Below are 25903 nucleotides of genomic sequence, written 5' to 3'. Positions count from 1 at the left end.
TGAAATTTGAAGAGCCTGGTGAAGGAAGCAGTTTAATAATTCAGTAACTGTTTATCTAGTGGACTAGTACCTTGCTATGTATAAAGTAGCATGCTGGGCTTTATAGAGCATACAAAAATGAAAAGGACATGGTCCCTGCTTTTATGGCATTTTTAATCTGGTTAAGTAGTTAAGACAGACTTCAAACTACTTGTTGAGTTGAAAGTATTATGTCATTTGAAATTAGAGGGTTGGTGCTTGATTTGTGCAAATTCAAATTTTAAACCACCCGCAAGGTAATATGTATTAATACTGGGGCCATATGGAAACATTCAGTCACTTAGGGAAGGTTAATAATTTGTTCCCTTTCAAACTATTATTCTTAAATACATGCTTGATATTTAGAGGAGAGGTTATATAACACATGGGAAAACAGTTGGCAATGTGCAGCATTTCCACTATTGCCCATGACAATTTAGCTCTGACTCTCAAAGTGCTTACTTCACTTAGCAAAACAAAAGCCTTGCAATTAATTGGAGGCATCCTTCTTGAAGATCCGAGTTGTTACTTAGGCATGCCTCAAGGGATGTCTTACCAACAGTATGTAGTATTTACCCAAGAAAAGCCATATACTTTTCCCTATCTTACTACATTTTCAGGCATGACCTTTTAAATATTGACTTAAAAATTCAGTCTTTTAAAAATCATTTCTTTTGGGGCGCCCTGGGTGGCTCGGTTGAACATCTGGCTCTTGGTTTTGGCTCAGGTCCTGATCTCGGGGTCCTGAAATCGAGCCCTCCGTTGTGCCCTGCGCATGGCGCCGAGTCTGCTTGCCCCTCTCCCTCTGCTCCCCACCCCTGGAATGAATAAATAAAATCTTTAAAAATAGATAATAAAATAAGAACCTTTTTTCTTTTTAGTTAAGCTCCGTGCCCAACACAGGGCTTGAACTCACGACCATGAGATCAAGAGTCTCATGCTATATGGACTGAGCTAGCCAGGCATCCCTGAAAAGTCATTTCCAGGTCACTTTACAAATGAATTTTAAAGATTGGCGTTTTCAGGTAGCTAAATGGCATTCTTAATCCATTTCTTACTACTTGCACCATTTTTGTGGTAAATATGATTTTTACAGTGTTTGTTATCAGATGTAGTGCTCCCTGTCTGTGAAAAATTCACTCTGCACAGTTGCCATCCATTTCTGAACTGCAGAGTTTGTACTGTTATTTGTGTATTTTTTGTTGCCTTGGTTCATGAGGTAGGGTCTAAAGAGCGCTAGGACAGCCTGACGGAGAATTTCTGGCCAGCAGGCGGCGCTCTTGCTCTCCGGCATGCTTATTTCACCCTAGTCTTTGTGGACCAGCAGAGCTTTCTTGTTGCTATATTTGGACTGTGGGTGCATAAAATTTTATTTGATGAGAGAGTTCTGTTGCTCTGTTGCTAAAAGGAAGTTTGGAAATCACACGTATTGTTATTGTATATGTAACATGACTTGTTATTTCACACAAAAAAAGAAACTTGGAAATGCTGATGCCAGTGGTCAGCATGTTTTCAGAAATTGGAATGGAAACAAAGACCAGCCTCAAATGGATTCTCACTGAAATTAACCTTGTCAATTTTGTTGAAATGAGAAGTCAACATTCAAGGTTAAAGAGCGTATGAGAAATAGTAGAAATATATTGGTGATTTTCTCTAAAAGTTAAGATTTATTTCATAATACTATACAGTTGTGTTAGTTTTTTTTGGGGGGGGGGGAAGGAATCACCTTCCAAAATGAAAATGTATGGATTATCACATATTCAAATAAAAAACTCTCAGGATACTTCTGTGAATAACAGCTAAACGTCAAGTGTTATAAAATTTAAAGAGGGAAATTATATTGAGCGATTAGAGGAAGTTTCATGGAGAAAGTGACATGTGATATGTGTTCTGATAGATGGTAGAATTATAACATGAAGAAATTAAAAGATTAGATAAAAAAGTAAAGTATAAAGTCAGTACAACTAATATATAAACACTTTAAAAATAAAGAAGGAAAAACACCCATAAACCTACCATCTTAAATTTTTTTGGTTGTTCTTTTCTTTCTTTTTTTTTTTTTTTAAGATTTTATTTATTTATTTGCCAGAGAGGGAGAGTACAAGCAGGGGGAGTGGCAGGCAGAGGGAGAAGCAGGCTCCTTGCTCCAGGATCCTGAGATCATGACCTGAGCTGAAGGCAGTTGCTTAACCATCTGAGCCACCGAGGCACCCCTTGGTTGTTCTTTTCTGAAGTTTGTTTAAATGTGTAGGTATTTTTACCAAGTTGTAATAAGAGTGTAAAAACAATTTTCATCTTATATTAATTTACTTAAACACCTTCCCAAATTCTTAGTTTTCTAATAATTTTATTATATAAAATATTCCATAAGATATCCACCATAATTTAATAAATACCCACTTGTTTCCCTATCACAATATTGTAGTGGGCATTTTAATACACAGTCCGCCCCTTCAATTATCTGAATTATTTCCTCAGGATAAATTTCCAGAAGAATTGCATAATCCATGGGAATTAAAGTTTTTATTACTTTTGATATGTATTGCAAATTGCATTCCAAAAACTTTTATACCACCATTAAAAAAAATTTTTGATAGCAAGGCACTGTGTATGTTTCAAAGCCAAAGATGGTTCTGTTAAATATCTATTGTTAATTTGGGAAGCACAAAGTTAAATTTCAAAAAGAAGAGTTTTTGCTTTTGTAGAAATACATAGTGAGTATGTTAATGATGAAATGATACGCATGATCTCTGAGACTGGCTTCCAAATAATCTGGAAGGGAGTGTGGAGTAGGGTTACAGAGGAAATGAGATCAAGCTTGTTTTGAAAATTTCTGACCCTGGGTTATGGGTACATGGCAGTTTATTGTTTTATCATCTCCACTGCTGTGTATGTTTGAACTTTTCCCATAGTAACAACTAAAGAAAGAGTGACAAAGAAAACATGTCTCAGCCTCCAACGTTGAGTCATTCATGTTCTCTGAGGTTTTGCGTTTCTCCCTGCTGTCACTTTCCTCACTATCCACATTGGGTCCAGCTATCCTGCAAGTTCACTTATTTGGGAGTTTTGGAATGGGAGATAGGTGAAACCAGAAACTTTTCAAGAGAAAATAACAGCTACTAGCTAGTTCTGAGACTTCTCCTTTAATTTTAAATCAAAACCCTGGCCTTTAATTAAAAAAAAAACAAAACAAAGAAATTGATGATGGTATGATGACACTTGTTAAGTTCTTCTAAAGAATGTTTCTGACCAGAAAACAGAATATCAATGACATGCATCAGCATTTGTCAAATGCTTAGGTGAGAATCCTCTACTCATATGCCTTAAGACATTAAAGAATAAAAAAAAAAAGTGGACAATGTTCCTTGCCCTCAAGAAGGTAACAGTCTATTTGGAGACAGACGGCATTTAAATGTAATATAAGGTATGAGGGAGCAGAAACACTATAAATTAACTAGTATTAGATTGCACATTCCTTCTTTCACAGATCCTGAGTGCTTATACTGATGTTAGAGACATAAAGGGAAATGTTACAATCCATGTAAACAATACACAGGTGTCATTTTGTCCTTAATCCTTTCTAAAATTGATGTCTTTACAGCTTTTTCTTCTCCTCTGACTTAATCAGTTATATAAGCTGTTAATTTTCTACCTATATCTGGTGTCTTCAGAGAAATAAATAATCACAAGGAAACTGCCATAGGGTCCTCTTAAAACAAAGTTGTCTTGTGACTTTATTATATTTATGGCTAGGATTCAAGACTGACATGTTATTTCAAGTACCCTTTAATCCGGAGAACCAGAATATCATATCAATACTAGTAGAAATATCCATATCGCTTACCTTGCTGTGTTTCTGAGTTCAGTAGTCCCAGCAGTTGTTTAGGAATATTGTTAAAGGGCTTTTTCATCTGGTTTCATCTGGATGTTTCCATGGAATGTGATGACTTACAGCCTTTGCTAGTCTCTGCTGGGTCCCTCTGCCTGTCTGGTTTATAGACGATTTCTGCATTCCTAGTTCTCAGAATTCTTCTATTTCCTATATTAATATAAACTTAGTATGTATGAAGTAATCTAATTTGAAAGGCTAATAAAGTGGCGAAACATTGAATTTTCTGTTCTTTAATGGACTTTATGGTTGAAAAGTGCTGTACAACTGAGTTAAATCAGTTCAGCAGAGGAGATGGCTCTTTGCAGTGCTCAGATTCTAGGATTCTGTCTTGTCAGCTATTCCAGATACTAAGTTTCTTTTAGCTTCTGTTGCATTCACACCTCCATCTGTTGCTGATGCCTTTGTTTCAGTTCTCAAGAGATAGCCAGATATTTGCAGCCAAATGTGGTTTTTGTGTGTGTGCTCTTCTTTCCTGGCCAGAAGTTCAGCTCTTTATTACCGTCTCTCATTGTGTTGGTGAATGTCTTGATAGTAGGAAAGCCTTAAAGTCCAGCTTGACTCATTTCCCTTAAAGCTTAGATCAGAGTCTTCCATGCTTCTCCCTCTAGATTCTTTCCTCATCCCCACTGATTCCTCTAGAGCAGGGACACCTCAGAAGCAGGAAAATCACTCAGTCCCCTATAACTTAATGGAAAGAAAACCCACAGCCTTTAGAATTGGACAGTCCTGATTTTGTGTACCCAAAGTATCGCTTACTAACCATGTAGCCCTGGGAAAGCCCCTTAACCTAATTTTTTTTCCATTGGCGTGATGTGTTAGTTTGTAATTGATGGGTTGTCATATGGGTTAAATGAGATAATGCATGTAAAGCATTTGGCAGAGTGCCTGATATATGACAAAAACTTACCTAAATGGTAGCCACTCGTCTTACATTAACAACGATCATTTCCGTTGTTATCGGGTGGATAGAGGATACAGAACCAGCTACAAATCTAAAGGGTGCTGCTCTGTAGTTTTAAAGGAGGACTAAGTGGGGTATTATTTTACTTTTGTCCCAGTGGGTCGTTTTGCACTTGACATATCCTGGAGCTTATCATGTATGGGCACGCGGATAAAAGGGAAGAAGGATGTGTGTAGATAGTGTCTCTGAAGTAAGTATGGATGGATAAGTAGGATTTCAGTAGATGTGTAGGGGGTGGGGTAGGGAAGAGAGGAATGCGGGTGGAGAGAATACTATAAACAAAGGAGCTAACAAAATGTTGTAGAGCATTTTCAGGGCACAAACTTAATCCAGGATGTGGTGGCCCAGGACATACGTGAGAGCAGTGAAGGGAAGAAAAATAGTGGAAAATTGAGAGCAATCTGTAGATGACCTTAAATGCCATGCCAGGAAATTGTATTTTTTTTAAAAGATTTTATTCATTTGACAGAGAGAGACACAGTGAGAGAGGGAACACCAGCAGGGGGAGTGGGAGAGGGAGAAGCAGGCTTCCCGCTGAGCAGGGAGCCCGATGCGGGGCTCCATCGCAGGACCCTGGGACCATGACCTGAGCCAAAGGCAGACACTTAACGACTGAGCCACCCGGGCACCCAGGAAATTGTATTTTATTCTCTAGGCAATACTGAATCACTGAAGGACTTTTATTATGAGATAATATGAGGAGGTTGGATTTCAGGAAGCTTACTTTATATAAACTACATTAGTGGTTATGGCCAAAAAGGAACTCCAGTGCCTACAGCAGCTGGACCAGACATATGTAGTTGAAACACTTCGTGTCAGACAATAGGGTATAGATGGTAAATGTCCAGCTTGAAAAGGACAGCCATAGCTCTAGACACTTTTTCTAACTTATAACATGGGCTTGTGCTGCCAGTTAATCTCATTTTTTCAATAAGCAATAGAAATCCAGATTTCTATCTTTCAATTTTTTAAATTTAGCCGTTGATACAAGCAGTTGTTGGGTCAAACAAAACACATCTGCTGGTTGGACTTCACCTGTGGATGCCTAGTTTGGACCCGTGGGCCAATGTTCACAGTCCTGTCTTTTTTTTTTTTTTTTTTAAGATTTTTATTTATTTATTTGACAGAGAGAGAGAGAGAGCGAGAGCAGGAACACAAGCAGAGGGGGAGTGGGAGAGGGAGAAGCAGGCTTCCCGCCGAGCAGGGAGCCCGATGTGGGACTCGATCCCAGGACCCTGGGATCATGACCTGAGCTGAAGGCAGACGCTTAACGACTGAGCCACCCAGGCGCCCCACAGTCCTGTCTTTTTGTATCTCCTCCAGAATTCTACTTGTGAACATTGGTTAGAGACATCAACACTCCTCTCTATAGCAGAAGAGGATCAGTTGTAATGAAAGTACAGAAACATTCTTAGGCAAGACAGACATCTTGGGAGTTGGCATCAGATGGTCTTGATCTTTGAAGTGCAGTACTCTATCTCTTTGGTCTGCCCTTCCCCACCTTTCAGAGTTATCTGATAGTTACTTTACATATTCTGTCCAGGATTTTTAGTTGTACTCAGTAGGAAAGATTGGACAGAGTGTGCTTGCTCTATCTTAACTGGAACCAGAGCCCTTCTATGTAATTTTTAAGCTTTATACAATCTTCCCCACTAGACTGGATAATTATTGAGGGTAATGCCTGAGAATAGTGTTACTCCATATATTGACATATCCAATTGAGGATCCAGGACATGATATTCGCTCTGTGACTTAAATTCATTGAAACACCCCTATTCTAGTCTTTTAATTATTTTTGTTATTTTTTATTAAAGCACAGGATCAAGTCCTGCTTTATAGCTGGTGTAGCTTTCCTACCTTTGACAGGAGTTACTTTCCACATGTAGATTATATGGTCAGTCTTTTACGGTTGACAAATAGAATTTAAGTTTTCATCTGGATTACTACTTTGTTTTACAGTGCCGAAACATTTTTGTTGGAGAAATGTCTTCAGAATCAGAAAAGGACAAAGAGAGGCTCGTGCAAGCCGCCAAAACATTTTTCTTTCACATGCAAGATCTTGTTGCCTTCACTAACACGCTTATTGAATTGTTTAACAGCACAATGAATACCCAGATCCACTCCATGGCTGTGAAAGAACATGATAATGTTAAGAATGTCTTTGAACAAATATTCACAATTTTTAAAGAGATGCAATCTGTCCTGGAGGCAAAGTATGACCAGATGCAAAAGGAACCTTTATGTTCCAAGATTGCAACAGCGGTTTGCTCTATGGTTGAAAAGAATACCAATGTAAAGGAGTTGCAGCAGTCAGCTAAAGAAATGTTCAGAAACGTTCAGACACCAATCATTGTTGCTGCCCTGAATAGCAGTAACATCCTTAGCAGTTTGGAATCTTCTTTTTCACTCTTGATGACATATCCCATCATGAATCTTCAGTTAAGTGACCTCTATAGAAAAGACACCGAAGACCAATCAGATGCCAACACATCGGAGAAAAACAAAAGTCTGGGTCAATCCAAAATTGGTATAGTAGACATCTTGAAAAAATTGCAGGATGCGCTAAAAGCTGAGCATGTCAAGAATACCATCGAGTCAGCTGCAGATCAGTTGGAGCAAATTGTCAAAACTATGGGACCAATCTTAGAGGTCCTCAAAAAAGCCATAAGTACTATGGAATCCAAGATTCCTGTGCCCAAGAAAGCCAATGACCAGTAGGAGTGCAACAGAGGTGCTCATTTCTGTCAGAAAATCAGTTCACATCCTGTGAATTTTGGGAGTATGTTCTAGGACCTTTGCTGCCAGAAATGTGTTATATTAGGACATAAGTGCAAAGAATAGTCATCTGGAAGACCATTTACCTCAAGTTTTGCTTTATTCAAATAAAAATCATCAAAGAAAGCCTGCTTGACAGGGGAGTTACTAAAAAAAAAATTTGTTCAGAATATCAAAGTAATGTATTACATTTGGGGAAGTCTCTAAATATTACATATCATCTTAACGCATAATTAAAATAACCCTGAACTAATTTCCACTCTTGGTAATTCTATTTCTAGATACTATGTGTGAAGTCCAGGTAAATGTAAACATTATTGTTAGATAATCTGGCAGAAACTACTGTTCAGGTCCAGGAAACATATAAAATAACCTTCTGCATTTTTACAAAGATTTTATTTATTTACTTGAGAAAGAGAGCTAGAGAGAGGGAGAGAGAGAGAGAGAGAGCACGAGCAGGGGGAGTGGCAGAGGGAGAGGGAGAAGCAAACTCCCCGCTGAGCATGGAGCCTGATGTGGGGCTTGATCCCAGGACCCTAGGATCATGACCTGAGCTGAAGGCAGATGCTTACCCGACTGAGCCACCTGGGTGCCCCTACCTTCTGCATTTTTGTCACTCCTATACCAATCTCTGTATCATCAGTGCCTTACCTATCATAAGCCATCACTAAATACTTTTGGTATGATTTATCCAGAAGTTAATGAGAACAATGAATGAAGAGTAATAGTCTTCTTGCTTAGTTGAGTAAGAACAGAGCAAATGATTTATCCTTGTCTGCCTTCTACTGAGGCCTTGTGATTAGGGGCTATTGGAGGTTCAAAAATGATGGTGCTCTAACCTTTCACAAAGAAAAGACCGTAACACTCAGAGAAGTAGGATTTCTGAGATGTGCTTTATTGGTGAAGAAAGGTCAGACAAGCCCCTTTGCCCTTTCAGAACGTCTTTGGCTCTCATGCAATGGGAAAGAGTGTGTGCTTTCAAGATTGCCCTATTCTACATGATACCTAACAGGAATATTGTCGAGAATAAGAAAAGCCATTAATAACTCTAGTTCTTTAGTGGAATTTTTCTTCTGAGAATAGTTTTGTCCTCATTCAAACATCTTCTCATCTAAAGCCTTAAATCCCATTTTCTCCTTTAAAAATAAAACATATTTCCCTATACTTAAAAATAAGGCCGAAGCATGAGAAACTAAAAGGGAAACAAATTGTGAGCATTTGGTGGAGAGGGGGAAGCAGATGTGCAGTTTATGTAGTTTTTAGCCTGCAATGCAGTGACGTCCACCAAGGTTGCCAGGTCACCTCCCCAGTCGTGGCTACTTCGAAGTTGCAATTTTTGCTAGCCTGAGTCAGGAGCTCAGCTCCAAAGCCAAGGCTGTCATTGGAATCACCGCTGTAATTTTGAATTAGGAATCCCTTCTTTGCTCCCTAACAGTAAGACCTTCAGAATGTCCTGTGGCCAAGGGCCAAGGGGATTTGGGCCATTTCCAGGGCTTATAGGGCTTGGAAAAAGGATGAGTTTCAATACGCAAACTGCATTTTCTCTCAGCTCCAAATAGCTGGCTTATTTTGAGGACATTCTTGAGGGTATCCATTTGCTACCCTGTCCTCAAAAATACACATACCTCAGTGGGAGGCGGGAGGTGCAGCTCTCACTTTGTTATTTTTTCTGTACCTGTGTGTGTTCAGGTTCTCACCTGCCTTCTCTCGGTCTTAAGATTGTGTCCCAGGAGGGGCACCTGAGTGGCTCAGTCAGTTAAGCATTAAGTGTCTGCCTTCAGCTCAGGTCATGATCCCACTGTCCTGGGATAGAGCTCTGCATCGGGCTCCTTGCTCAGGGGGGAGCTGCTTCTCCCTCTGCCTCTGCCCCTCTCCCTGCTCGTGATCTCTCAAATAAAATCTTAAAAATAAAACAAAACAAACAAAAAAGATTGTGTGCCAGGATATTGCAACAGCTGGGAGAGTCACATGGAAATGAATAGGCCAAGGGTCAAGAAAAGTCCTGGTCATGGGACACCTGGGTGGCTCAGTCAGTTAAGCATCTGCCTTCGGCTCAGGTCATGATCCCACCGTCCTGGGATCAAATCCCGCATCAGGGTCCTTGCTTGGCAGGGAGCCTGCTTCTCCCCCTGCTTGTGCGCTCTCTCTCTCTGACAAATAAATAAATAAAATCTTAAAAAAAAAAAAGACTGGGAGCATGGCCAAGGGCAGTTTGAGGGAGATCTTCACCACACGTCAATGGAAATGGCAGCTAGTGTAGCCGCTTGAGGTCAGGATGGGCCGTGCGTGCTTCAGTAACAGTGGGTGGTTTCCAGATGCTGGTGGCTCCTGTGAGGCAGGCCATCACGGGTAGTACCTGTCACATTTTCCCAGCGCCAAGGACCACTGATCTGCCCACTCTGATGGCTTCTTGTCTGTAGCTGCTACCCAGCCTCTGGACATATGGGGGGTGGGGGAAGCCACACTCTTTCTCAAACCCGGTACTCTTATTTAGTGTTTCTCTCAAATTCTTTGTTTTGGGTTCCTCTCATTTTCTCTCCATTCCTTCAGGTCTTGAAAAGCAACCGGGGGAAGATTCACTAGTTTCTACCTCACATCTAGTTTCATTCCTCCTCAGAGGCCATGAGCACAGTGTGATCTAACTGAGTGAAGCAATAGTGGGAAAGAAGAAGTGAACTGTCATGAAGCACAACAAAATAAAAAAACCCATGGGCACTTACTACAAGAAGATAAGGGAGGGAGGGAGGGAGGAGGGAAGGTGGGCGGAGAGAGGGAGGAAGGAAGGGAGTCCTGTAATACTTGTAACAACCTTTTTTTTTCACATTTTATCACTTGCCAATGTTTGGTACATGTTGGCGTCTCTGAAAGCGTCTAGTTCATTAAATGTTTGTTGAATTTTACCAAATCAAGATCTGGGTTCATAAAGTATAAGTCGGTTTGATTCAGATCATTAGACAACTCAGGCCAAGAATCCTGGTGTTCCAAGTAAATCAAGCTCTACAGAAATTTTCTTCCACTGGATTTATTATTTTTTAAAGTCAGAGCAAATAGGGGACCTCGGGACAATCAAATAGGCATAGTAGAACACTGGATCATAAAGATACAAATAAAACAATAAATGAAGCCAAAGTATTTTTTTGTGTACACAAAAAAGAGAGAAGCATTAATAACAATTACTATAGGAGATAAATACTCTGCAACTTTATAGTGCCAACTCTTTTAACGATCCATTTACCTTCAAAGATATCCCAGAATGAAAAAGCAGAAATTACAGTGAAATTTTTGAAACCGGTCTCCTAACGTTTCATGAACTTTGAATTGATGTAAATCAATGGTCCGCTTCACAGGCTTTTTGCACAAAAACTTAGGACTCTAGGGAGAGATTGAGGAAAGGCAAAGTATGCACATTCATCCTTAACCCACAAATCTACACAGTTCAAGAGAATAACTTCTATCTCTGGAGATTTGTTCTATAAAGCAGCAACAGGAGGAAGAAATGTTATCTTTTCAAAAACCTGGTTATTCCTTTACGGATCATAATCCCGTAAGTCACCAGCCTGGAGGGCTTCTTAACACAGGTTCTGGGTTTCTGATTTTATAGATTTGGGATCAGGCCCTAGAGTTCACGTGTCTAACGTGTTCTTAAGGGACATTGGTGCTCCAGGTGCTGGGAGCATGCGTTAAGATCACGTATCTAGCGTGTCTTACTCAGAAGACTGATTTCTCATGGAGATCCAATGTGTTAGGCTGACCTTTTAGCTTGATCAGGTGGCCCTTTCCTCTTCAGTCCGCATTACAGCTTCTCTCTGCCAGATCTATTTCCTGACCCTTGTGTACACTGATCATTTCTATATCCCCTGTCTCTTTTCTACTCAGCTCTCCTTCTTCCATCTGAAGCCCTCCCTTGAGCCTCATTTCCAGTAGAAAGCTGTATCCAACTTTGAGAGGGATCATAGCAGAGGGATCTCACTTTTCTCTAAACTCAAAGCACTTACTATTTGCATGCGTTTCGGCACTAAGCGCTTGACACACACCTATGCTGACTTCTTCCTCTCACCCCTTGCTCCCACCCCAGGGTCCCAAGACCTTGCTCAAATGCTGCCTCCTCCCTGAAGCCCTCCTGGCTTCTTCTCTTGCCTCAGAAGTTCTTCTGAGCTCTCATGAACAGAAGACTTGGTATTCCCCTTTCTTTTGGTATTTCCTCTGTGACTTGTGTTCTTTTCTTCATTGCTCCCAAGAGATTGTAAACTCATGGAAGATCTGGCTTACACTATTCAACTTTTAATCCCCAAGGTGTTTTGCACATAGTATGGCTCAATAAGTGCATTTATATGGCACAGAAGAAAAAAATATTCGCAAGATGTTGGGAGGATTTTCTATTGTTTCGCTAAAGCTCACAACAAAGCTTGTTCTTAGAGCCAGGCCAATGAGACTCTATTCAGTAGCCACTAACCTGCCAACATTCCTGGGCAATAAATCATGAAAACTGTGTCTATGGAAAATTTACGCTTGCCTTATTAGGTATAGAGACCAATGTAAGCTAGGTGACAGAGGTGCGCTTGGCCCTGTTCTCAAAATTCCGTGGAAAGATGCCTGAATTCTCGACCAGGGAATTATATGCAGCTAATTCCCCACTGAGTCCCTTCTCTCATGGCACCGTCCCTTTAGAAAGTCCTGCTGGGGTCATATGAGCTGATTTCACTTTCATTGTTTCTTACCCAAATCTCAGAGGGGCTAAGGAACATGGACTTTCATAATTTCACTCCGTTTAGCCCAATATCCGGATCTTTGGAAATCAGGGCAACTCCCATTGCCCCATTTATATTGTATACGACTGAAGGGAGTTGGAGAAAATTCCCAGCTGTGAAGTTTGGTGATTTATACTTCCTTTTATTTAGTTACTGTCACATAGTGAGGACTCGATATATTTTTGATATTTGCTTGGTTATCAGATTTTTTCCCTCTCATATCTTCTCCTTTATATCCACACACATCTGTATGCTTTCCTAAGAAATGTACCTAAACTTTTGACGACGACTTAAAATCTAATTTGCCATAAAGTCCCTCTGTAAATTAACATATGAATTTAAATTCTAACTTTCAGTAATATTTTAGAAACATGTGTGGGGCCCCATTACTGCCAAAAAATTAGATTTCACTAACATCTTTTATTAACTTTCCCTTTTATCTCTCAATATTTCCTCCTATCTGAATCTACACTGGTTTGGTCTTGAATGCTGATAAAAAACTCTGAAGAAAATTTACACTTTATTTCTCTGGGGTTCAAAGCTTTTCCATTTGATAAAGATTTTTTTTTTCTGTGCTTTCGAACTCAAGCTTCTCGATTTGTTCCTATTTAGGATTGCTAAATAAAAAAAAAGCAATCATAACTCCTTTGATTGCTTGAGATAGGAAATTTAATTCAAATTATTTATACAAATATACAAGTTATTGATTTATGTAATTTTTAAAAAGCCCAGGATTCCAGCTACGGGCTCATATTCTCTCATCAGAACTGTTTCTTTTCATTTTCCAGTTCTTCCTTCATTGTGTTCACTCCATTCTCGAGATAAGAGTCTCCCCTACTGGTGGAAAGAGAGCTGCTCGCAGCTGTAGGCTCATACTCGTTCTGCTTTCATCAATCTCCACTCAATAAAAAGGCTCCCACACCCCATTTCCAATCCCAATTCCAAAACATTACCATGACTGTATCTCACCAGCTCTGATTGGGTCCTTTTCTATTCCAGGATGAATCTCTGTGTCCATGGAGAAGAAATATACTGCATTCTAGGTCCACTCACAGGCAGCGGACTGAGCCAGCAATGAGTCAGTTGATACCTGGGCAGAGTGATTCCCAGAGGGTATTCAGGTTGCCCCTGACTGGCATCAAGCAAAAGGGCACAGAGAAAGCAAAACCACAAGGTTCCTTTATACTCCACTTTTGGAAGAGATGGCGACACTGGTCAAAAAGGAGAGAGAAGCAATAACCACAGGAGCAGGGTTGTACTTTTTGCTGGAACCTGTCAAAACGAACACAAAGTTAGAGAACTTTTAGGTAGCAGAGTTTATTTTTTTAAAAACTGCCTTATTTCTCCTTTGATTCACTTTTTTTAACTTAGAAAATTCCTAATAAAAATATTTGAAGTTAGCTACTTTAAAAAAAGTATCCTCTTAGAATTTTTTCTAACCAACAGAACTCAGCTTGTTTATTTTGCAGATGAAACAGCACCAACAAGTTCAGAGATTTACTCCAGGTTACCCGCCTGGTAGTCGGTGTGTGAGATCTCCTGATTTTCCATCTTTATTGTCATCAGCGGCACCATCACCATCACTGGTATCCCTATTTTAATTGCCATCATCTTCATCACCATTATGAAAGCTAACATTGATTAGCAACTTATTCTGTGCTGTGTGTGTTTTAAGCACTTGCTATCAATTAGCTCATTTAATCCTCACAGGAAATCTACGAGGTATTTTTTCTCATTATCCTCATTTTTCCGCTGATCAAACGGTGACACAGACATGGAGAAACTTACCGAGCATCACACATCTAGTATGCAGTGAAGGCAGCATTCCAACTCAGGCAGTCTGGCTCAACTCTGTCTTTTTAGCCACGGTATTGTTTCTCCATATATTGCAAAATGCTCTAAGGAGTGGGATCTCCTTTTCAACCAGCCTTCACTGACTATTTAGGATAGAAAAGATGTTTGGGAGTAGGAAGACATTCAACTCTGTGATTGCCTCAATATTTGAATATATTGCTTGATAGGATGACCAGACGATGGAGAAGTATTTTCCCACTACTTTCACATAATAATGCATAAAATCCTTTGAGTTTCCCGGAATTTCTTGGAATTCTATATATACAAACAATATTTAAAATCCATTTTCACCAATAAGAGTAGATAAGGAAAATTAATAGTGCATACCTATTTCTAAGCTTTTGTCAAAGTTCCTGTTAAAATTGTATTGTCTGAATTCTCACAGGGACCTCGAGACCATTAATACCACTTGAACAGCTCATTCATTAGAATAATTCTCAAACAATTTTTTGTTTTGTTTTCTCTTCATTGAGGCTGAGATCACAAGGACCTCTGCCTCTGTCCTTTCTCACTTTGTAATAGGATATGATTCTACTGAAGAGTTATCAGAGAATATTGATTGACAGTGAAACAATATAGTGGGTAGAAATTATGGTTATTGGAAGTGATTAACTTGGGTTTTGAAACTTTGTCCCTAGCTGACCTTTATGTTAGTTACTTTCCTTGGACCTGAGCTTTCTCATCTGTAAAATGAGAGCATCTCATGTCAGGACTGTTGGAAATACTAGAGTCACTACCATTCTCCTTTGCTGTACTCATGGCTACTATAATGATTGATGCTCAAATAAGGACAAATATATGGACATTACCATTTTGTAATCATACTCATCCTTCAAAACCACCTCTTCAGCCCCCTTCATAATAACGAGGATATTGAAAAAGCTTACTTTCGTTTTATTTTCTCAGGTTAAAGTAACTTTTCGTTCCTCTCTTGTTACTTTTTCTCTCTTACAGTCTTTAACATTTCTACCTCACGCTTTATCATTATCGTTATTATCATTATTTTTACACAGACAGTATCTTTATGTAGGTGGATAAATGAAAAACATCTGTGAATTAAATGCAATCTATGGAATCTTTCATTTAAGGATAACTCACATTAAATTTACTTTTGTAGTTTTTACTTTTCTTCTAGACTATCTATTCAATGCTTTTCATTCCCTCTGTATCCTAGTATTTTTCAAATCGGAGGTTGTGATGCATTAATGCTTTATCATGACCATCACTGTAATAATGTGATAAAATGGGTTAGAATACCACATCTTCTTTATATACACAATGGAATATTATGCAGCCATCAAAAGGAATGAGATCTTGCCATTTGCAACGACATGGATGGAACTGGAGGGTCTTATGCTTAGTGAAATAAGTCAATCAGAGAAAGACATGTATCATATGACCTCACTGATATGAGGAATTCTTAATCTCAGGAAACAAACTGAGTGTTACTGGAGTGGTTGGGGGTGGGAGGGATGGGGTGGCTGGGTGATAGACATTGGGGAGGGTATGTGCTACGGTGAGCGCTGTGAATTGTGCAAGACTGTTGAATCACAGATCTGTACTTCTGAAACAAATAACGCAACATATTTTAAGAAAAAAGAAAAAGAAGAAGATAACAGGAGAGGAAGAATGAAGGGGAGTAAGTCAGAGGGGGAGACGAACCATGAGAGATGATGGACTCTGAAAAACAAACTGAGGGTTCTAGAGGGGAGGAGGGTAGGGGGATGGGTTAGCCTGGTGATGGGTATTAAAGAGGGCACATTCTGCATGGAGCACTGGGTGTTATGCACAAACAATGAATCATGGAACACTACATCAAAAACTAATGATGTAATGTATGGTGATTAACATAACAATTAAAAAATTAAAAAAAAATAAAATCTTTAAAAATATAAAAAGAATGGGTTAGAATAAAAAACACTAGAGTTAAACAGCATGTGAAATGGTGAATGCTTGTCTTGTTTTACATGCGTGTGTGTGTACTGGTACGTTTGTGTGTGTGTGAAGTGAGTTATAATGTAGTCACAGTCACAGAGGATTGAGACTAATAGTAGGTTCTTAGTAATATTTTTGAACAAATTAATCTCCTGAAAGCACTCTGTAGAGAACATTGTCCTGGGATTTTTGTCATAAAACATGGGAAAGGGTCTTACTTTTGTCATTTATAAGCTGAATAATCTCACACAAACCATGTAACCTCTCTCAACCTCAGTATTCACATCGGTATAGTGGGGGTCAGTAACCAATGTACAGTGTGGTTTTAAGAATTAAACAGATAATGTGTGTGAAAACCTTCTGTGAATGGAATTTGCTACATAAGTATCATTTTTTTTGGTGGATCATAACCTAAATTTGGTCCTTGCTGCCTTAGGATATACAGTTTGGGGAGAAATATATAATTATTACACCCTGTATTTCATGAACTCCAAATCTGTGAATTATATCAGATTGCTCAGAAAGAAATACTCAATCCTTTGAAAAAAGCAGAAAAAGCTAAAACTGATATGCAGTATATCTAGTTAATCTGATATGTGGAAGCAAATGCTCCAAATGCTCTAGAAAGGGGCCTTTCTGTCAAATGTGGAGATTAATGAGTGTTACTCTTTAGAGTTGGCACTCAAACAAGGATAAGTTTTGTTTCTTCCATCTCTTCCTTTTTTTCTTCACTGTCAATATCACTGAAGCTCACATTTGTGCCACTAAACTATTATCCCACTTCCATGTGCAAAGTGCTTTCCCAGAGTTTTTCAATTGTGTTTGAGAGGGTGGACGCCAGGTACTGCCACAATATTCCCCTTTGCCTCCACTTTATAAATGAAGAAACAAGCTCTTAGGTTGTCATTTATACGAGGCCACATAGCTACTAACATATATGCCCAGCCCTTCCTGGCTCCAAAGTCTAGTCTCTTTCCACCATGCCATGTGGCCTCCTAGATTCATTCAATTACTCTTTTCTTTCTTTTTCCTTCTTTCTTTCTCTTTTTTCTTTCTTTCTTTTTCTTTCTTTTTTTCTTTCTTTCTTCTTCCTTCCTTTCTTTCCTTCCTCCTTCCTTTCTTCCTTTCTTAGGTTTTATTTATTTATTTGAGAGAGAGACAGAGATAGCAAAAGAGAGCAAGAGAGAGAAGGAGCGGGGAGGAGAGGGAGAAGCAGGCTCAGGAGAGGGAGAAGTAGGCTCCTTGCTGAGCAGGGAGCCCGATGCAGAACTCTATCCCAGGACCTGGGGATCATGACCTGAGCTGAAGGCAGATGCTTAACCAACTGAGCCACCCAGGCGTCCCTCAATTTACTCATTCTTTCATCCATTCAGCTGAGACAGACACTCTACTTCAAGGTTAATGTGATGCCACAACTAGGGAAGACTAGTTTGAGGTAAAGCCCAGAGTAAAAGAAAACAGGAAACAGGAAATTAATAAATAAATAATATGTAACAGTAATAGTATCTGCAAATTTTGAGTACTTACTAGTGTCAGAATCTGTTCTAAGAGCTTTTACATGCATGAGTCATTTTATCATCACCAGCATCCTATAAGGGAGGTTTCATTACATTTCCCCCCCTATATTACATATAAAGAAATGGAGACACACAGGACTAAGACTTTGCCCACGTTCTCACTGCTAGTAACTGGCACAGTTAACATGTAAAACCAGGCTTACTACAAAAGTTGACTATTTTTTCTAGAAACATGCTTAAGAATTTTGATTATGTGAAATATTTTAACAAATAAATCCTTCTTTGTGAATCCAGTGATACAGAACAGAGTATGTATTTGTGTGTTTACAGATTTTTGGCACGGATTATTTTCCTGAACAAAACAAAATTTAAGGACAAATAACTAACATAACATATTTTGAGTCTTTCAACGGGCATGAAAACATCTGTTTCTATGGTAACCAGTATAGGTCACAAAAGGGATGAGAAAAGAATTAGAAGGGAGAGCTGTTAGTGTAGAATGTCTTATACAATTTTTCTTTTGCATTGCCCTTGCTTAAATATATTATGCTACCAATTTGACCTTTTAACTCTGAAAGCGACAGATTTCTCGGTACTCTTTGAACTTGAGAAATGTAGTTAACAAGTTAACGAACCAATTCTGAAATAAATCGAGGGACTGGGGAAGCTATATTCTCTAATCTATTATCTTTTCATTGGGAGAATTATGGTGTTCTGGCTGACCAATTTTAAAGGTCTTCATGTTGTCTTTCAAATATGATGTCTGTCAGATTAAGAGGGAACAGGAGAGGAAACAAGTCATTGGCTCAGAGGACTTTTTAGATGTAGAATAGCTTATGGCTTCTGCTTGGGGAAAAAAAATGAAGGGATAAGAAACAGTTCCCTGAGAGGATTCTGGTTTCATGAGGAATTAGATATCAGTCTTCCAGAATACCATCTGGGAATCCCTAGACTGAGGTTGATGGCAGAAAATAGCAGTTAGTTAGAAAAGCAGGTCTGGGGAGAGTCCATTGATCTTACTCCCTTCCAGTGAAGGACTCCCAGAAAAGAAAAACACACCACTTCCCTCCTCTCATTGTTCATGTATGGATCAACCCAATACTGCTCCAGGATGTTGGGATAAGTAAAGTGTTATTTGTCAGTTAGCAGAAATGACTTAAGGAAAGTTTCAGAAATAGCTTACTTATTGAGAAAACAAACAAACACCACTGCAGCATCATGAAGTTAATCAAAAAAAAAATTTTTTTTTTTGGTAATCAGTAGAGATAGGTGGATATTGGTTGTGTTTATCTCAAGATGATATAGTCTTTTTGTCCTCAACTAACTTGTCTGTGCTATCAACCAGCCAATGGCAGCCTTGAGGCTTCCCTAGTTAGCTTCCATACGAGGTTTAGGGAAAGCAGAACCAGAGGATGGAGCAGCCTTCGCTGCAACTTTCAGCCAGAGCCAACACAGTCAAAGGAAAAATGGCATCCTTGCAACTTGAGCTGATTCTTCTCCCTCTTTCAATCTCCTGAATAGTTTTGTAGTTGTGCTGGCTGGGAAGACAATCCAACTCCAGCTCTTGGCCTACCATGCAATGTCTCTGACCAAAATATTACCCTTTACGACCAGGGGTCATTTTTTTCTGCCATTTACAATCTCTTCCCAAGACTGCACAGTGGTGAATTTCTAGGAAAAATTTAGATGTAGTAACTCACATTGCAAATGACCACATTCTAGATCAGTCATATCATGACTATAGCTCCTTATTTTTGACTATGGGTTGAGCTTTCTAGAATATTTTCTCTTTCTAGTAAATATTGAAACTGTTTTTAGTCAATTGAGTTATCTGGTCATCTGACCAGATCATTTGGAAGTATTGAAAGAGAATGCTTCATTTATTCACTCATTCAACAAATATAGATTTTTTTTTCAACAAATGTAGATTGAACACCTCTATGTGTCAGGAGACTAAAATTAATATTGGTTAACACTTATTTACCATTTATTACATGCTAGGTCATGTAAAAATGCTTCAGTATTTTATTTTATTTTATTTTCACAAGAGCCTGAGGGGCTCTATTATGATGCTCCTTACATAGTTGAAGAAACATAGGGAGTTTAAGCAACTGGACTGAGAACACAGCTAAAAAACTGTACAAGTTGGAGAGGAATCCAGACAGAGTGGATCCGGGGTCAAACTGCCAGGATTCCATGCCAGACTCTTAAATACTGTGTAGTCACATGTCTGCCTACAAAGAGCTTACAGAGCAATACAAGATTACTGATTCTCTGAAGTATGATTTGTGATTTCAAATATCCGGTCAAGACCAGCCAAGCTTCCAGAGTCTAGCAATGTGCATGGCTATTCCAGCTAAGCCTTAACTCCAAGTTGTGTTTGAGTAGCTTCCTGACAGGAAAGCAAAGATGATTAGTTTGGTGGGGACGGTCTTGAAATAGTTTCCTTTGAGACTCATGGAGTAGAGAATATGGGTAATAGTTTCTATTACAGGGGCGCCTGGGTGGCTCAGTCGGTTAAGCGTCTGCCTTCGGCTCAGGTCATGATCCCAGGGTCCTGGGATTGAGCCCCGCATCGGGCTTTCTACCTCTGCAGGGAGCCTGCTTCTCCCTCTCCCTCTGCCTGCTCCCCCTTCTTGTGCTCTCTCTGTCAAATAAATAAATAAATAAAATACTTAAAGTTTCTATTATATACTCCTTTTTCTCAGTTTCCTACCCTTTGATGTAAATGTTCTACAACGTTTTACTTGATGTATTTTACTGTGTTCATCAACCCAGTAGAAAAATTTTTCTGTCTCAACTTCATCCTGATGAGGATGAAACAACAGTGTAGTTCCAAAGAACCCTGGAAACTGGCTATGAATGTTCTTGTTTGGTGTTAAAATCACACTGTTTGCTTCATACTCTAGTTTTTCATTCTCCTCTGCAAACACTGATCTCTTGGTTCTGTGGAACAGATACTCATTTCACTCATGTTGCTGCCTGCCACACTTCTACGGACAGGCAAGAAGAGATAAAAGTATTGATAAGTCACCTCTCCCCCGGTCTGTGTTTGCAGATAGGCCAGAGTAAGCAGGCCCAAGACCTCAGCATGGATGCCAATTTCAGGATCATTGTAACACTGCAGCCCCCAAATGCTGAGAAATGCTGATAGCCTGAATTATTAACAGTAGCAATAATGATGGAGTCGAGAAGGAATCAGGGATATTTTGAAGGCAGACACCACAGTTAAGTGTGAGTGTGAACACATGCACATGTGGATAAGGACGGTCTTCCTTCTAAATTAAACAGGGCACAGCTACTTGCCACAGAACTACCATTTTGTGCAGGGACCCTGGCTGGCAACGTACAGGGATGGAATGGAGCCGGCCACATATTTTTCTAAAAAAGATCTTAATATTTTTTTTGTTCTGTGATGTCTCCAATTTCTCCTGCTTCGGTTCATTTTTCACAATCTCATCAGAGCTCTTGCTAAAATACTGATCTCACTGACGCTCCACTTTTTAAAAACTTCCAATGACTTCTCATTACCTACAGCATGAAGTTTGAAAGTCCTTAGCATAGAATACAAGAGTTTTAACCACCTCGCCTGTCAGAAGTCTCCCCACCCCAATCAATCCTCTATTCCTTTTCTTCTTCTTCTTCTTCTTTTAAAGATTTTATTTATTTATTTGACAGAGAAAGAGATAGCGAGAGCAGGAACACAAGCAGGGGGAGTGGGAGAGGGAGAAGCAGGCATCCCGCTGAACAGAAGCCCGATGCGGGGCTCGATCCCAGGACCCTGGGACCGTGACCTGAGCTGAAGGCAGACACTTAACGACTGACCCACCCAGGCGCCCCTCCCCTATTCCTTTTCTACTCCTCGCCTCTTCCTGTGTCCTATACCTCCTATATTCCAGCCATCCAGAATTATAAAGATTCCCTAGACACCGGTTATTTGAAACCTCTGTGATTCAACATATGCTGTTTTCTGCTTGAAATGACTTTTTCACTGAAAACCCCCATTCCTACTTCAAGTCCCATGGGGTCCTCTATCGTGCAGACTTTCTCACTTTCTCCAGAGAGAATGAGTAGCTTCCTACACTGAGAAGCCACAACCAATCCTTAAACATCTGGTATATTGCTTAGTGCTTTTGACTGTGGACATTTGCTCATATTTCCATTTCTCATTAGACTAAAACTCCTCCTGGGATAGTGATTTTGCTTTATTCATTTCATACCACCTGACGCCTCCCATTCCAGTTCCTGGGACATAGAAGATGGGTAATAGATAAGAGTGAATGAATAAATCATGCCTCCTGCTTTACTCATAGCACTCCTTATTCCTGTAATGACCATGACAAACAAACCCCCCCCCAAACACAAACAAAACAAAACCGAGTTTGAAGGTGAAGGTAAAAATAAATAAAATAAAATAAAATAAAATTTATGTGCTATCTTTTTCAGTAGAGGTTTACTCTCTGTGTCTAGAATGCCCCACATATTAGGGCCACTGAAGAAACACATTTTTTCTAGAGGTAGCTGAGGAGAAAGAAGAGGAGGGAAACCAAGAAATAAGGCAGGTCTTCTCTAATCTGTCAGTTCCACTACTTCTGAAGGCCAATTTCCATGTTTTTTGGCCTTTCCCCCAATAAGCCCACTCGGAAAAATAACTTTTTTAAAAGAATAGTGGCCTGTGATCCTGATAAGAGTAGATTCCATTTAGATCGATAATATGATACCTTTTAGCAGCTGACAGTTATATGTGCTCACGTTCCCAGCTGACCGCAACTGCAACCAGTTTCCTCGTGGGTGGTAGCTCACATTTACAACTTTGAACAACTCATAGGGAGGGACCAGGACCTCCTTCTTGAGAGAGACTTTTTGTACAGGGGCACCCAGGCAGGTAAATATGGTAAATAGAGTTTGGTTCCCAAACTTCTGTGCGTCTTCTTTCAGGAGAGAGGTGGAGAGGAATTGGCCAAATCGGATGGTGGCACCTCTGTAGGCTTCCAAATAGATACCCTTCAGCTCATGATGCACCTCAAAACACAGAGAGTCATTCTTCATGACCATTTCTTTCCTTAGCAGCTGGATTGCTGAGGTCAGGTAGTAGTGCAGGTACTTGAAATGGAATGAATGTTTATACTGCTGTGGAGACCTCCCAGCACTGGCCATGGCTTTAGTGAAGTCTGTGCGGACACTATTGTTTGATGTATAAACCAAGATGGCCACAGCATGTGTAATATTCATGTTCTTGGGGAGATCTTTTGCTCTGTTCAGCCAGGTTAAGTGGGCATTTGCCCAGACCCTGTGGAAATTTCTATGTGCTTCTAGTTCTTTTGTGAAATAATCCCCTTGACTTAGCTTCTCCATGACCTGTGGGCTGCAGCCTTGGTACTGATCATCAAAGGAATCTGGTGTCAAGTCAAAGTCAATGTTAACTGCAACCTGTAAGAAAAGAAAAATCTTGACTTTAACTTTTCAAATCAGATGGTGGATCTGATGGCTGACTTGCTATCCTCCATAAAGCCAAGTCTTCTTCTCAAAACTTATTTGCTGAAATAAGTTTCACTCATAATCATTACCCTGTCCCAGAGACTGAATTGGGTTTGATAACTATTACTAAAAGCTCAAAAAAACTCGCCTCCCCAGGGAGGAAGTGACCCTTCTTGTATAACCAAAATCAGTATTTTTGCATAGTAGTTTGAAGAAAAAAAATTATAATCTTAAAGTTCACGTATACTTTCTGTTTCCCCTATTGACCCCCTTCACATCCTGTCATGCGTGTTAAGGAATGTCTCTTTTATGAATACCTAAAACTTGTATGAAGTCTCTGAACTTTATTTAAGAAAAAATGTCAGTGATGAGTAATGTTGGGTTGTCCCTAGGGGTCCCCAGTAAATAACAGCCCTCTCTTCTGATCAGGATCTGATTTAAAAATTGAGGAAAAAAGAGCATGTATGAAGGTTAAAATATCATCTTTACTGCTGAATCATTGGGGCACACATCTTTGGGTCTGATGGCGAGTAGATTTGTTAAGAGTAAACCCCAGAACAAGGCAGACTTGCCCACTGAGCTGCAGACAGTATTGGACTGTGGCCTGCCCGAAGATAAGATTCTTGTCATGGAGGAGCACACAGCTCGTGTCCTTTTCTGTCAGGCTAACTCCCAGGAGGAAAAAGCGCAGAGTCAAACTCAGAATGCCCAGTTATTATTCCTGATGTTACCAATCAACTAAATTTGCCCACCACCAGGGGAGTGGTAAAGTGCTCAGGAGTGTGCCTAGGACAGTCCCTCCTCTTAGAAACCAGGAGTGGGAAAAAGAAAATTTCCTCAAAAACTAATGATGTAATATATGGTGATTAACATAACAATAAAAAATTAAAAAAAAGAAAAAAATTCCTATGGGTAGTCAATTGAAGGTTACTTATTAATATCTAGTCCATATTAAACTGAAGGTTAGAGATTTGAATACAAGTTCATTAAGTATCACCAGTCTATTTTTTAGAGCCATAATTTCAACTATCTAAATTCCAAGATGTTTTCTTCTTGGCAAAGAAACGATGCTTTTCTAATAAACACCACTCCTTATATTAGAAGATAAGATTCCATCCAGTCAATGTCAAAGATGTTGCAGCTGAAACTCAAAAACATACCATCTGGTGTTTTACTGTTATTTATGATGAGAAGACATCCAGGTGTGTGTAAAATGGAGCATATTTTTAAGACTGCTTAAATGATCTTTACCAATAACTCTTTACAGAAGGTTTACAAATAGGTCTACAGAATCTATTTAAGTCAAAACAAAACAAAATCAATCATATCATGTTCTGTTACATCATGTGAGCTCTAAACACTTTACTGTATTACTAGATCTCAAATAGGTACTATGTTATCTCTTAACAATAGGTTTTCATTATATAGATCTTTAAATTATAATACTTCTTTTGAGTTGATCCCTATGAAACAGTCGAAAGCCAAACAGACTTTATTTTGCATCATTTTTCCTACAGAAGCAATGTTTTAAATTTTATGGAGAATCAAGAAAACAACATTATGCCTCTAGCTTCCATTAACGCCAAATTTATAAACTCTAAAGAATTCCACAATTTTTAAGAATTGTTTTCAACACCCTTCACTAGCATTATTTTTTTTTAAGATTTTATTTATTTATTTGACAGACAGAGACACAGCGAGAGAGGGAACACAACCTGGGAGAGTGGGAGAGGGAGAAGCCGGTTTCCCGCTGAGCAGGGAGCCAGATGCGGGGCTGGATCCCAGGACCCAGGGATCATGACCTGAGCCGAAGGCAGACACTTAACAACTGAGCCACCCATGTGCCCCCTTCACTAGCATTATTGGTTAAAATGTCTGAATGAGGGGCGCCTGGGTGGCTCAGTTGGTTAAGTGCCTGCCTTCGGCTCAGGTCACGATTCCAGTGTCCTGGGATCGAGTCCCATATTGGGCTCCCTGCTCAGTGGAGAACCTGCTTCTCCCTCTCCCGCTCCCCCTGCCTGTGCTCTCTCTCTCTCTCTCTGTCACATAAATAAAATAAAAAGTCTTTTAAAAAAAGGTCTGAATGAAATCAGATCCCAAGTGACTAAGTCACTTAAAGGTTGTCACCAGGAAAGCGCTCCACTGGAGCGCTGACCATAAAGAAATCACCTCCTCAATTGTGCCCTACCTCAGAACACCTAGTGGGTGTCTGCAAGGCGGAGAATAGCATCAGGAGAGGAAGCGACCTCGGGAGGAGCCAGGTTCTCATCCTGGGGGCTGCCATAGTTGGGAGAATCTTTTTGCCTCTGTGGGTCAATGGACGGTATTCATTTGCGGTACAAATACTTCTCTGCTCTTGCAGCTTCATCCTGAAATGAGTGCTCAGTATTCTCCTCTGGGATTTTCTTTGGGTGAGTCTCAGCAAGAACTTGCCTTGTTCATATTTTGTTGAGATTTCTGTTGACCACCTTCAACCAGCGGTTTTTCGGAGGGAAGCTCCAGCTCCAGCTCCAGCTCCAGCTTCAGCTTACTTGCGGAGCTGAAATCTCTGCGAAATAGACAGATCTGTGCACCAAATAAGGGATTGGGAAGTGAACTCGTTAGTTTCCAGTTAAAAATAAAATCCCTTATCTAGTTTGTGTAGGGGGGAATTCCAAAGCCCTGTTAAGGGTCAGGCTCAGCAGCACAACCTTAACTTTCTCAGGAAGACAGGAAAGGCACGCGC

At 39.8% G+C, this 25903-nt stretch overlaps 3 protein-coding genes across 6 annotated transcripts in view; 1 reads left to right on the top strand and 2 right to left on the bottom strand.

Annotated features, from left to right (window-relative positions):
* SMCO3 (single-pass membrane protein with coiled-coil domains 3) overlaps positions 1-4003 on the bottom strand; it is a 9027-nt gene extending 5024 nt beyond the window's left edge. The window contains exon 1 of the mRNA XM_073877942.1: positions 3863-4003. The gene's annotated coding sequence lies outside the window, so the exon portion shown is untranslated. The remainder of the gene's footprint in view (positions 1-3862) is intronic.
* The window catches only part of CUNH12orf60 (chromosome unknown C12orf60 homolog), a 14355-nt gene extending 6456 nt beyond the window's left edge, over positions 1-7899 (top strand). For all 3 annotated transcript variants that reach the window (XM_025879651.2, XM_025879650.2, XM_025879654.2), the window contains exon 3: positions 6831-7899. In XM_025879651.2, coding sequence (XP_025735436.1) covers positions 6855-7589 — 735 coding nt within the window. In that variant the 5' untranslated portion in view covers positions 6831-6854 and the 3' untranslated portion in view covers positions 7590-7899. The remainder of the gene's footprint in view (positions 1-6830) is intronic.
* Positions 4577-25903, bottom strand: ART4 (ADP-ribosyltransferase 4 (inactive) (Dombrock blood group)). 2 transcript variants are annotated; one of them, XR_012373984.1, is made up of 4 exons: positions 25367-25903; positions 22422-23130; positions 13364-13666; positions 4577-4594 (listed from the first exon to the last, which is right to left on the bottom strand). XR_012373984.1 is itself a non-coding variant. In XM_025879961.2 (3 exons), the coding sequence occupies exons 1-3, from the start codon at positions 25544-25546 to the stop codon at positions 13575-13577; spliced, it is 981 nt and encodes a 326-aa protein (XP_025735746.1). In that variant the 5' UTR covers positions 25547-25903; the 3' UTR covers positions 10663-13574. The 2 variants fall into 2 exon arrangements, 1 of the variants encoding a protein (XP_025735746.1); XM_025879961.2 differs by lacking the exon at positions 4577-4594 and having other exon boundaries at positions 10663-13666.

Source organism: Callorhinus ursinus, unplaced genomic scaffold (genome assembly GCF_003265705.2).
Source record: "Callorhinus ursinus isolate GAN/ISIS: 27379988/994484 unplaced genomic scaffold, GSC_fseal_2.0 scaffold27, whole genome shotgun sequence".
NCBI classification, from domain to species: domain Eukaryota; kingdom Metazoa; phylum Chordata; class Mammalia; order Carnivora; family Otariidae; genus Callorhinus; species Callorhinus ursinus.
This window is presented reverse-complemented; position numbering and strand designations above follow the sequence as displayed.